We start from the raw sequence: 13,747 nt of genomic DNA, 5'->3' as shown, positions 1-13,747 counted from the left end.
TCTCTACAACCTTTCCAACGTTACTGCAATTTTCTGCCAGCAGGGTGACGAGAACTGAAAATATGTCAACAATGGCTCTCCAATGTTTTGTAGAACTGTAATATAATGGCACATCCTTTTTTCTCAATTCCCTGATTGACGTAGGCCAGTGTGCCAAAAGTCTTCTCTTCACCTATCTATCTGTGACACCACTTTCAGGGAAGTTAGTACATGTACTCCTCGGTCCTCTGTTCTGCACACTGTAAAGCTCCTGCCCTGGTTTGACTTCCCAAAATGTAACACCTCACACTTATCTGCATGAAACTCCATTAGCCATTCTTCAGCACGCTCCAGGAAATCACCATCCTCTGTGTAAAAAAAAAAGTTCCCCTTGCATCTCCTTAGAACTTTGCCCCTCTCACCTTATAGCTATGCTCTCTAGTATTTGATCTTTCCATCCTGGAAAAAAGGATCAGATTGTCTACTCTATCGATGCCTTGCATACTTTTATATACTTCTATTAGGTCTCCTCACTACCTTCAGGAGTTCCAAAGAAAATCCTAGTCTATCTAAACTCTCCCTGCGGCTAATCCAGGAATCATTCTTTGCAATCTCCTCTGCACCTTTTCCAAAGCCTCCAATTCATTCCTGTAATGGAGCGATCAGAACTGCATGCAACACTACAGATCTATAAAGCTGCATCATGATTTCCTGACTCTTGTTCTCAATGCCTCAATCTAAAAAAGCCTGCATATCACATGCCTTCTTTACCACTCTATCTACATGTGTTGCCACTTTCAGGGAGTAATAGATTTGGACCCAAACGGTGTAGTCCCAGCAGAGGTCACTGCGGATCTCCACTGGTTACAGATCTTTGGCCTGAATATTGCCCTTCCATCACAATCCTCTGTCTTCTATCAGTAAACCAGTTCTGAATCTATATGTCACTATTAACCCCATGCATGTTAAGCTTAGAACAGTACAGGCATGGACCTTTCAGCCCACAATGTTTGTGCCGCACATGATGCTAAGTTAAACTGCTCTCATCTGCCTGTACATGATCTATTTCCATCTATTACTTGCACTTCCATATGCCTATCTAAAAGCCTCTTAAATGTCACTATTGTATCTGCTTCCACCATCACCCCAGACAATGTGCACCAGCCCCTTACTATTCTCTGTGTAAAACACTTGCTCCACACATCTCAATTACACTCTCACCTTATAGATATTGAGCCTTTTAGCGTTGGACATTTCCACCCTGGGGAAAAAGGTTCTGACTGTTTACCCTATCTCTGGTTCTCATAATTTTATATACCTGCCAAATCTCCCCTCAACCTCTGACATTTCAGAGAAAACAATCCAAGTCTATCCAACCTCTCCTGTGGTTGAAATGCTCCAACCCAGGCAGCATTCTGGTGAACCTCCACTGCACTCTCTCCAAAGCCTCTACATCCTTCGTGTAATAGGGCGACCAGAAATGCACGCAATACTCCAAATGTAGCCGAAACATACTCTTATAGAGCTGCAACATGATATTATCAAATGCCTTACTAAAGTCCAGGTAGCAGTCATCCGCCACCCTACCCTCATCAATCACCTTTGTCACCTGCTTAGAAACCTCAATCAAGTTATTAAGATACATCTGCTGTGTACAAAGCCATGCTGACTGTCCCTAATTAACCCATTCTGTTCCAAATGGGAGTACATTCTATCCCGAAGAATCCTCTCCAAAAGCTTCCCTACCACTGATGTGAGGCTCACCGTCCTATCATTACCTGGATACTCTTTACCTTCCATAGAGCCAGGGTTATACAGCACGGAAATAGGACCTTTGGCCCTACTTCCCCATGCTGATCAAGATCACCCATTTACACTTGTGTCTCTGAACCTTTCCTGTTGTTTTAGCCTTAACCATCTCCTCTGGCAGCTTGTTCCATATACCAACCACCCTCTGTGTGAAGAAGTTACTCCTCAGATTCCTATTTTACACCTCACAACTTCAACCTATGTCCCCTGGTTCTTTATTCCCCTATCCTCTGTAAAGGACACTGCATTTACCCAATCTATTCCTCTCCTGATCTTATACACCATTATAAGATCACCCCTCATCCTCTTGTGCTCCAAGCAATAAAGTCCTAGCTGGCTGACCTGTCCCTATAGATTAGGGCCTCAAGTTCTGGCAACATCCTTATAAATCTCGGCACTCTTTCCATCTTAACAACACTTTTCCTATGGTGGGGTGACCAAAACGAAACACAATACTACAAATGCTGCCTCACCAACGACTTGTACAAATATGACATAACTACCAACCTTCTATACTCAATATCTTGATTGATGAAGGCCAATGTACAGAACACCTTCTTAACCCCCTATCTACTAATGATGCCATTTTCAAGGATCTATGTACGTGCACTCCTAGATTCTTCTGATCTACACCACTCCCCAGGGTCCTGCAATTCAATGTGAAGGTCTTGCCCAGGTTTAACTTTCCAAAATGCAACACCTTGCAATTATCTACATTAAACACCATTAACCATTCCTCAGCCCACTTGCCCAACTGATCAAGATCTTGCTGTAATTTCTGATAACCACGATACCATCCACTTTAGTGTCATTCTGCAAACTCACTAATCATGCCTTCTACATTCTTATCCAAATTGTTCATATAAATCACAAACAGCACTGATCCCCGAGGTACACCATCAGTTACAGGCCTCCAGTCCGATAAACAACCTTCACCCTCTGCTTCTTTCCATCAACCTAATTCTCTATCCATGCTGTATGATTCCATTTCTTTCTAGAAATATAAAACATTGCAGAATTGGACCAGTTGAGTTAGGACACATTTCAACTCATAGCAACTCAACCTTCCAGTTAAGGCATCTTTAAGTGCAAAAAAAAAATGTTCACACGAGAAATCAAAGCGTGGATTCACTGCCATGTCACTGTGCTTGGATGGCAATTTTTTAGCTTACATGCATCCTATATACAGACGATCAAGAACTATTTTCCGAAATCTGTGCTACTAGAACACCAAATGCCTGACTTCTAAATGCATAAATGGAAAGGTAAAAACAGAAACCAAATTGAATCAATTTACTTACTCAGATGCTGACTGGTCTGATTAACTGTGGTAGTGCTGAAAAATTTCTGTATGTGGTCAATTTTGATCATATGAGGCGGCAAGGATATCAGGTATCTAACAAAAATACAAGTTCAGCAAAATAAATGTATTGTTCACTTAATACAAGAATGGTTTTATTTTGAAATATTCAGTTAAAATTAGTTTCTATTGTTAGCTTCTAAGACTGAGAAGATAGCAGAATCTTTAAAATTGAATATTGGTCCTATTTGCGAATTAAGACTACCATGATCGTAGACTGCGAATTTTACTCTCAAAAGCCAAACAAACGGTAAGTAAAGTATAAAACAAAGATATAAATTGTTATTGTAATCTATAAATCTTTGCAGAACCATAAAAAGGTGTCAGAGCAACTGAATGTATGCAATCGTAATTTAACTCAGTGTAGTGAAGAAAGCGAATGGTATGTTAGCTTTCATAGCAAAAGGATTTGAGTATAGGAGCAGGGAGGTTCTACTGCAGTTGTACAGGGTCTTGGTGAGACCACACCTGGAGTATTGTGTACAGTTTTGGTATCCAAATCTGAGGAAGGACATTATTGCCATAGAGGGAGTACAGAGAAGGTTCACCAGGCTGATTCCTGGGATATCAGGACTGTCTTATGAAGAAAGACTGGATAGACTTGGTTTATACTCTCTAGAATTTGGGAGATTGAGAGGGGATCTTATAGAAACTTACAACATTCTTAAGGGGTTGGACAGGCTAGATGCAGGAAGATTGTTCCCGATGTTGGGGAAGTCCAGGACAAGGGGTCACAGCTTAAGGTTAAGGGGGAAATCCCTTTAAAACCGAGATGAGAAAAACTTTTTTCACACAGAGGGTATGGAGAGAAGGCAGGTACGGGATACTGAGTTGGATGATCAGCCATGATCAGGCTCGAAGGGCCGAATGGCCTACTCCTGCACCTAATTTCTATGTTTCTAACTCCAGAGTCTGTCAGGAATTTTTTTTAAATCACATAATTTCAAAGGAAAATGTTACTCTTCAGCATTTAGGTATTCATAGGTGATAACTCGTAAATCTTTATTAATTATAAATGCAACTGTTTAATGATATACCAGTGGCTGGCCGAGACGAGGACGGCCACCGAGAACGAAGACCCGGTGGGCCGCTGCCTACAACGGGAATCTCGGAAGCCCCAAAGACAGAAGAATGAAGAAGGGAACTGTTGGTGAAGACTGACGCATGTGAGTGGGCCGGTAGTAGAGGGACTCGGGTATTGCCTCCAGCGCCTTTGAGATCGTCTGAGGGAGGTGCCCCTCAGGACACAGAGGCAGTCGGGTGAAGAGAGGGGCGTTGGGTCGCGGGCCTGTAGCAGCCTGGGCCGTTCCACTACTGCCAACATGTGGTCAGGACCTGGACTTTGGACTTTTTCTTTGTAAATGGCGCCAAAATATGGTGACTGTGCATTTGTGGGTTGTGCAACAGAATTACACTGTGCTGTGTAAACGTGTCAACAAAGAATTATTGAACTGACTATCATGCATTAAAAAAAGTTAGTAATATGCATCTAAATTTAAGTCATGATTGTTGAATAGGAAAATCCATCTTTGTTTTTCTACAGCATGAAGCATTCCATTTGTTTTGTTTATATCATCAGCTGTTGGTACTGATATCATATCTGAAGAGCCCTGGAAGAGGGAAGTATCTTTACACTAATAAAAATTTCTTGCAGCAATAAAAACACAGCCAATACAAAGAAAAAAAGTTTCTTAAACAGACTTCTTACAACATACAAAGTTGCAAACATTAAAATATGACTACTAATTTGAAGTTAATCCAATATAAATGCTTTAAATTTTATAATTGCAGAACAGCAGAGGTACTAGCACAGATCCCTGCAGAACACAGGTCAAACTTCCAGTCTGAATATTGTCCATCTACCACTAGCCTCTGTTTACTATCAGTAAGCCAGTTCTGATTCCATACGACTAAACCATTACTGTCAGCAAGACAGCGGAGATTGTGATTCACTTCAGGAAGTCACACGCTCCCAAGTCTACATTGATGGTGCCCAAGTAGAGATGGTCGAACGCTTCACATTTCTAGGAATACATATAACCAGTAGCTTGTCCTGGACCAGCCACATCGAAGCAAATGGGCTAAAAACTCTTATTGGGATACATCACAGCCTGGTTTGGGAACAACTCCATCCAAGACCGCAAGTAAATGCATAGAGTTGTGGACATAGCCCAGACTATCACACAAACCAGCCTCTCTTCCAATGACTCCATCTATACTTCATGCTGCCTTGGCAAGACTGCCAGCAGAATGAAGGACTAGTTCTACCCCTGTCACTCCCTCTTCTCCCCTCTCTCATCAGGCAAGAGGTACAGAAGTTTGAAAACACACACCTCCAGATTTGCAAAGAGTTTCTTTGGAGCTGTTATCAGGCAACTAAACGATCCATTCATCCGCTAGAGTGCAGTCTTGACCTCCCATCTGCCTTATGAGAGATCTTTGAACCATCTTTTATCAGACTCCAATGTTATATCCTTGCACCAAATGTTGTACCCGTTATCCTTTTTTTGTGCATTGTAGATAATTTGATTGTATTCATGTAATATTTTCTTTGACTGGTTGGCAAGCAAACAAAAGCTGTTCAATGTGCCTCGGTACACTTGACAATAAAAACTAAAAAATACTAATCCTGTGCATCTCAATCTTCTAGATCAGCATACCATGGAGGACTCCATCAAATGTCTTCCTAAAATCCATGGGTGGATGGAGAAATGGTGAGAGTCCAGATGAGACACAGGGGAGGGGGGGTGGGTGATATGGGATGGGTTAGTTTGAGGTTGGAGAATAAAATGTTTATTCCGTTGGATTTTAAGAACCCAAAGCAGAATATGAGGTGCTGCTCCTCCAGTCTGTATGCGGCCTCACTCTGGCAATGGAGGAGTTCCAGGACAGAAAGGTCAGTGTGGGAATGGGACGGGAAGATAAAATGGTTAGTGAATGGGAGAGCCAGTCGGCCTTGGTGGATTGAGAGCAAATCTTCGGTGAAACGGTCACAGAATCTACGCTTGGTCTTGCCGATGTACAGGAGGCCACATCGGGAACACCGGTTGCAGCAGTTGAGGTTGGAAGAGGTGCACGTGAACCTCGGGGGTCCCTGGATGGAGGCGAGGGAGGAGGTACAGGGACAGGTATTACATTTCCTATGGATGGCTAAAGGAGATCAATGTAGATAGGTGCAAGGTGTTGCATTTTGGGAAGTCAAACCAGGACAGGATCTTCACATTTAATGGTAGGTCCATGTGGAATATTGTAGAGCAGGGATATCTAGGAGTACAAGTGCACAATTCCCTGAAAATAGCGACACTTGTCGATAAGGTTGGAAAGAAAGCTTTCGGTACATTGAGTATCGAGTATAGAAGAAGGGTCCTGAGGATGTTGCCCAGAGTCGAGGGCCTGAGCTATAGGGAAGGATTGGGCAAGCTAGGATGGAGCGCAGGAGGCCAAGGAATTATCTTATAGAGGTGTATAAAATGATGAGGGAAATTGACAGTGTGATGAATCAAGAACCAAAGGACCTAGGTTTAAGGTGAGCGGGGAAAGATTTAAAAGGAAACAAAATAACTACTTTTTCACTCAGAGAGTGGTGCATATATAGAATGAGCCATCAGAGGATAACATTGTATAATAACAAGATTTAAATGTCAGTGCCAGAGAAACTATTGGAGAGTATTCTTCAGAATAGGATTTACTCCTATTTGGAACAGATTGGGCAAATATGGAATAGCCATCATGGATTTTATGCCTGAGGTCGTATCTTACTAACTTGATTGAATTTTTATGGAAGAGATTTTTGAAGGTAGGGCGGTGGATGTTGTACATATAGATTTTAATAAGGCATTTGATAAGGTCCCCCATGGTAGGCTGATCGAGAAGATTAAGGAATCCGGGATTCACGATTACCCTCCGTCTTGTATTAATAACTTGGTTCAAGATGACTTGGTCAGATGTATTCAAGTTATTCATAAAGTCTGAGGGTTGTGGTGGTTGGAAGATATTCTGTCTGGAGACCTGTGACAGTGAAATTCCGCGGGTATCTGTGCTGGAACTTCTGCTGTTTGTGACATACATCAATGACCTAGACGTAAATGTAGATTAGTTGGTGAGCAAGGTTGCTGATGACACCAAACTGGAGTAGTTGCAAACAGTGAGGAAGGCTGTCAGAAGATACTGCGGGATATAGATCAGCTGTAGAAATGGGCAAAGAAATGGCATGTAGAGTTTAACCCAAGCAAGTATGATGTGTCACACTTTTGGAGTTTGAAAATAAGGGGAGAGCATAAAGTTAATGGCAAGATCCTCAACAGCATTGATGTGCCATGGATCATGGAGCAAAAGTTCACAGTTCACTGAAGATGGCAGCACAAGTAGATAGGGAGGTAAAGAAATTGTATGGTGTGCTTACCTTCATTGCCCGGGGCATTGAGTTTGTCAGGAAGTCATGATGCAGGTCTTTGGTTGGACTGCATTTGCAGTATTATGTGCAGTTCTGGTTGCCCTATTATAGGACAGATCTGGTGGCTTTTGGAGAGGGTGCAGAGGAGGTTTAACAGAACGCTGCCTGGATTTGAGGGTTTCAGCTCAGGGAGAGGTTGGATAATTTGGGAATCTTTCTCTGGAATGTCAGAGGTTGAGGGGAGATTTGATACAAGTATATAAAATTATACGAGGCATAGATAGGATAGACAGTCAGAACCCAAACCCAACGGTGGAAATGTCCAGCACTAGAGGGCAAGCTATATGATGAGAGGGGGAAAGTTTAATGGAGATGTGAGGAGCAAGTTTATTTTTATTAGTGGGGGCGTAGAGCATTTTGCCAGGGGTGGTGGTGAAGGCAGATACAGTAATGGCATTTAAGAGGCTTTAAGATAGACACATGGAAGTGCAGGGAATAGAGGGATATGGATCATCTACAGGCATATGTGATCAGTTTAACATCAAGTTTGGCACAAACAGTGTGAATGAGATATAGCATTTATTTGCCAGGTTGAAGACTGTGTCGGAACTCTTTCTTGTTCCACAGATTCTGCCTGATGTGATTCCAACCATTTTGTTTTTTAATCCAGAATCTTTAGATCCCTGCAGGATCATATCCTGTATTTTTTAAATATTAACTGATCACATAATTAAAACTTTTACCTGAGATATGGCTCCAGTTCAGCAAATGTTTTCTCTTCTGTGCAAAAATCAAGGTCCTTGATTTGGGGAATGACACTTTCCAAATTCTCATCCTGGAACATTTGAGGAAGCTGTAATATGAAAAGATATTTTGTGTTTATGATATCGCTGTTCAAACATAATAGGATAGTTTATTCTGATATAGGTATCCTGAAAAAGATTGTTTGCTGAACAAAAACAAGATCAAAAAGGCAAAGTGATCAGGATTTTGTCGTATAAAAGTCTCGTATTTCAGGGTTTCCATTCAAGATATTCCCAAATATCAATTTTTTCTCCAATTTCATTGGCATGGACGCAAACTGCTACATATACCTCATGGCAAACCAATTTCAGGCTTACTGGGCAGGCGCACGATAGAGCCAAAGAGTCATGAAACTGTACAGCATGAGCATAGGACATAGTACAGCACAGCACAAGAACAGGCCCTTTGTCCTACAATGTCTGTGCTGCTGAACATGATTGTTTGTGAGTGATCCATTACAAAGTCTGGAGTGAACCATTAATCTTTTATTAAGATCATAAAGAGAGAGCGTTAAACACACAGCTGCGCTCATCACATCAGCTCATGTACTAACTGCCATGGCAAACGACAGGGTGATAAAACTACAGTACTCATGAAGCCCAAACCGCAGACTGGATTATTTGATGGCAGTGTTTAAATCGTTTGGGTTCATACAGATCCTGATTTCGCCTTTATTCTTCTCGGTAGCTGCGACCATGGTGGAAACCCAGGCAGGTGGGTCATTGACAGGGGCAATCACGCCCAATGCTTCCATTCTGAAAAGTTTGTTTTTGACGCGGTCCCTCATTGCGTGCGGGATTCGGTGGGGGGGGAAGAAAAAACGAACAACTGGTACGACCAGTTATAGTAGTGTACATGGTAGGGAGCTTGCCAAGTTTATTTTCAAAAAGGTCCTTGTACTCTGAGAGTGGTTGTCGGGTAGGACTCTGGTTGGGGGATAGCTGGTGCACAGCTTTACCAAAGCTGACCAGACCCATATCATGGCAGGCATCGATACCCAGCAGGAGGGGCACTTCCCCTCGCACAATAAAAAAATCCAGGTTGTAGACCTGGGACACCAGGTGGCATGGCAGCTCCCCTTTTCCAACTGGCTGAACTTCACCTCCACCGAATGGGTACAGCTTGGCATTGGTTTTCCTGATACGTTCTTTGTTGTGAACTTTTCTGAAGTCAGATAAGGAAAGGATGTTGCAGCGAGCCCTAGTGTCTATCTTCACACCAACTTTGGCATTATTGAAACGTGTCATGGGATCCTTGTGTTTGCACAACGGATCCGTTAAGGAATGTATATTATGGCTGCCTTCCTGCAGCTCAGGCGATGATGGCCCAGCAGGTGCCAAAGTGGAGACTTCTGGTCTCCAAGTGTAGGCGTGGGTTTGTAACCCACTTCTGACACCATGTTTGCAAGTGATCCATTACAAAGTCTGGAGTGAACCATTAGTCTTTTATTAAGATCATAAAGAGAGAGCGTTACACATAGCTGTGCTCATCACATCAGCTCACGTACTAACTGCCGTGGCATAACAACAGGCTGACAAAAGTACAGTACTCATGATGCCCAAAACGTGGTCTGGATTATATGGTGAATGTGTGACATGCATAATATGTGTAGTGGAGATTATACAGGCATGGATTAATATGGTTAATCTACAATGAATGCATCACTTATCTACTTGCCATTAACCCATATTCTTCCCTATTCATATGCCTATTTCAGTCTTTTAAATGCCACTAATGTATCTGCTTCAACCACTATCCCATGCAGTACATTCCAGGCACTCATCACCTTCGGTCTTTAAAAACTTGTCCCAAACATCACTTTTAAACTTTACCCCTCTGACCTTAAAGTGATGTCCTCAGGTATTTGAATTAACATCCTGGGAAAAAAGTTCTGACTGCCTACTCCATCTATGCCTCTCATAATTTTATATACTTGTGTGAGGTGACACTAAAATGGGTGGTATTGTATAGAGGAAAGATGGTTATCAAAAATGACAGTGGGATCTTGATCAATTGGGCAAGTGGGTTAAGGAATGGCATATACAGTCCTAGAGTCATACAGTGGGAAAAAGGCCTTTTAGCCCAACTTGCCCCCTCTGCACTAGTCCCCCCACCTGCTTGCATTTGGCTCATATTCCTCTGAACCTATACTACCCATGTAGCTGTCCAAATGTTTTTTAAACGCTATGATAGTGCCTACCTCGACTTACCCCCTATAGCAGCTCCCCTTAAACCTATGTCCTCTGGTTCTTGATTCCTGTACTCTGGGTAAAAGACCTCTACATTTCTTTTAGCTAATCCTCTCATGATTTTACACACCACTATAAGAACGTCCTCCGGTCGTCCTCCTGCGCTCCAAGTATAAAATCCTAGCCTGCTCAACCTCTTCCTTTAGCTCAGGCCCTTGATTCCTGGCAACATCCTTGTAAATTTTCCCTGCACCCTTTCCAGCTTAACAACATCTTTCCTACAACAGGGTGACCAAAACTGAACACTATATTCTAAATCTGGCCTGCTGCATGACTCTGAGATTATATCAGGTGTTCCAGCAATTTCTAGCATTTCAGAAAAAACAATCCAAGTCTGTCCAACCTCTCATTGTAGCAAAAGCTCCCTGCTGCAGGCATAATTCTGGATAATCTCCTCTGCACTTTTTTCAAAGCTTCCATATCCTTCCAGAAATGGGGCAACCATAAGTACACGTAATACTCCAAATGAGGCCTAACCAAAGTTTGACAAAGTTGCATTGTGTCTTCTTGACTCTTATACTCATTGCCCTGACCTATGAAAGCAAGCACACCATATGCCTTCTCTACCACATCTACTTGTGTTGCCACTTTGAGGGAGTTATGGACATGCCCAAGATCCCTCTGCACATTAATGCTGTTAAGGGTCATGCTATTAATTATTTTCCCTTTACATTTGACCTCCCAAAGTGCAACACCTCACACTTGCTCGGATTAAACCCCATTTGCCATTTCTCTGCCCATTTCAACCGTTCAAAGCCGCCACCACGCAAAGGCCTGACTTGGGTCATGGGAGCAAAGTGCTGCCATCCAGTGGGGAAATAAAGAACATGCTGGGCTGCACATGAAGCTGAAACAATGTGGTTTCAAGTCAAGTCAAGTCATGTTTTATTCGTCACTTGCACATAAAGTGCAAGTGAAATGAATTTGCCAGCAGCGGTACAATAAAAAAATAACACACAATAAAAATTTAACACAAACACCCACCACAGCATTCATCACTGTGGTGGAAGGCACAAAAATTGGCCAGTCCTCCTCCATTTTCCCCTGTGGTCGGGTCCTCAACCCTCCGCAGTCGCCAGATGTTCAGACAAGGTAAGTCCAGATGTCCTGAATCTGTCCCCTTCCTGGCATGCTATGGCTTGAGCACCAATTTTCTGGCACCTTCGGTTCCATAGCCTTTCTGGTTTCTGGATTATCTACTTTTCTAGACCACCTTTATTCCCACTCTTTGCCTTCTACCAGTCAGCCAATCTTGTATCTAGTCTCTAAATACCATGAGCTCCTGTCATGTTTAGCAGCCTCACATGTGGAAACTTATCAAAGGCCTTCTGAAAATCCAAGTAAATAACATCCACTGACTCTATGCCTCTGCTGGTTACTTCCTGAAACGAATTCCGACAAATAGGTCAGGCAAGATCTCATATTAACAAAACCATGCTGACTTTGGCCTATTTTATCATGTAGCTCCAAGTACCCTGAAACCTCATCCTTAATCCTCATCTCAGACTTCCTTTGTTAGCCACGGTTGCCTCATTCTTCCCTTAGTATGTTTCTTACATTTTGCGTCTTCTTCACCACACTGTCCACCTAACTCGCCACTTTTAGAGAACCATGTACCGGTAGACCCGGATCTCTCGGTTCTGAAACTCTTTCCAGGTTTGCCAGTGCCAAACATAAATAATGAGCAGTTTCTTTCACATTTTCTCAGCAACAAATTTCCCTCTGCAGACAATATGATCTGATTATAATTCAAGGTGTGTAGGAAAGAACTGCAGATGCTGGTTTGAATCGAAGGTAGACACAAAATGCTGGAGTAACTCTACGGGACAGGCAGCATCTCTGGAGAGAAGGAATGGGTGATGACTCGACCCGAAACATCACCCATTCCTTATCTCCATAGATGCTGCCTGTCCCCCTGAGTTACTCCAGCATTTTGTGTCTATAATTCAAGATGATTCCGTTGAATATAGACATAGAAAATAGGTGCAGGAGGAGGCCATTCCGCCCTTCGAGCCAGCACCACCATTCATTGTGATCATGGCTGATCGTCCCCTATCAATGACCTGTGCCTGCCTTCTCCCCATATCCCTTGACTCCACTAGCCCCTCGATCTCTATCTAACTCTCTCTTAAATCCATCCAGTGATTTGGTCATTACAATTTTTGTTGATAAAATTAACAATCCAATTGAAGCATATAGGGTAAATTAGTCCAAAAGATAAAGATCTTATATGACCAACGGTTAAAGCTCTATGTATTTTCAACATAAGAATATAATGGGAATTTGATGCAATTGGAATCTATTCCAATAATTATTCTGGCACAATAACATTTTCTATTTACAAAATCTACATGCCAAAATAAACCATGTTGAAACTTCTGCTAAATATATATTTTTGGAGTTTTTTGCACCTTATACCAAAATTGTGAATTGCAGTTGCAGCCATCTCTGGGCTAAATCTGCTTACATAATAGATTTTTCAATTACATTTATTGGAATCTCACTATAATAAATCACCATGTATGCAGTTGTTAAATAAAATATGATCTTTACCTTAAACATGGACTCATACTGAGAGGCAAATCCAACAAAATGCTTATTTATATTTGCATAAATGGCAGATCATTAAGGAGCAGTAATGTTACATCTTTGCATACTGGAAACATATGATTTTCTTCCTTCATCAGTATCATGAAAACAAAATCAAAGTGCACTTATCTCATTGTGGCATACTTAAATCAAAGGTTGGCTCAAATCTAACCCAATCTGCAGTTGTACAGAGCCCTAGTGAGACCACACCTGGAGTATCATGTGCAGTTTTGGTCCCCTAATTTATGGAAGGACAATCTTGCTATTGAGGGAGTGCAGCATAGGTTTACAAGGTTAATTCCCGGGATGGCGGGACTGTCATATGCTGAGAGAATGGAGTAGCTGGGCTTGTACACTCTGGATTTTAGAAGGATGAGAGGCAATCTTATTGAAACATATAAGATTGTTAAGGGTTTGGACACGCTAGAGGCAGGAAACGTGTTCCCGATGTTGGGGGAGTCCAGAACCAGGGGCCACAGTTTAAGAATAAGGAGCAAGCCATTTAGAATGGAGCCAAAGAAACACTTTTTCTCACAGAGAGTGGTGAGTCTGTGGAATTCTCTG

The 13,747-nt window shown here is 42.2% G+C and overlaps 1 protein-coding gene across 1 annotated transcript in view; it reads right to left on the bottom strand.

The window, feature by feature from the left end:
* zcchc14 (zinc finger, CCHC domain containing 14) overlaps positions 1 to 13,747 on the bottom strand; it is a 107,508-nt gene that overhangs the window by 50,161 nt on the left and 43,600 nt on the right. Inside the window, exons 5-6 of the mRNA XM_055649064.1 lie at positions 8,285 to 8,394; positions 3,090 to 3,184 (exon numbers count right to left, since the gene is read on the bottom strand). Coding sequence (XP_055505039.1) covers positions 3,090 to 3,184; positions 8,285 to 8,394 — 205 coding nt within the window. The remainder of the gene's footprint in view (positions 1 to 3,089; positions 3,185 to 8,284; positions 8,395 to 13,747) is intronic.

Source organism: Leucoraja erinacea, chromosome 17, assembly GCF_028641065.1.
Source record: "Leucoraja erinacea ecotype New England chromosome 17, Leri_hhj_1, whole genome shotgun sequence".
NCBI classification, from domain to species: domain Eukaryota; kingdom Metazoa; phylum Chordata; class Chondrichthyes; order Rajiformes; family Rajidae; genus Leucoraja; species Leucoraja erinaceus.
Note: the sequence above shows the minus strand (reverse complement) of the source record. Positions and strands in the feature narration are given on the sequence as shown.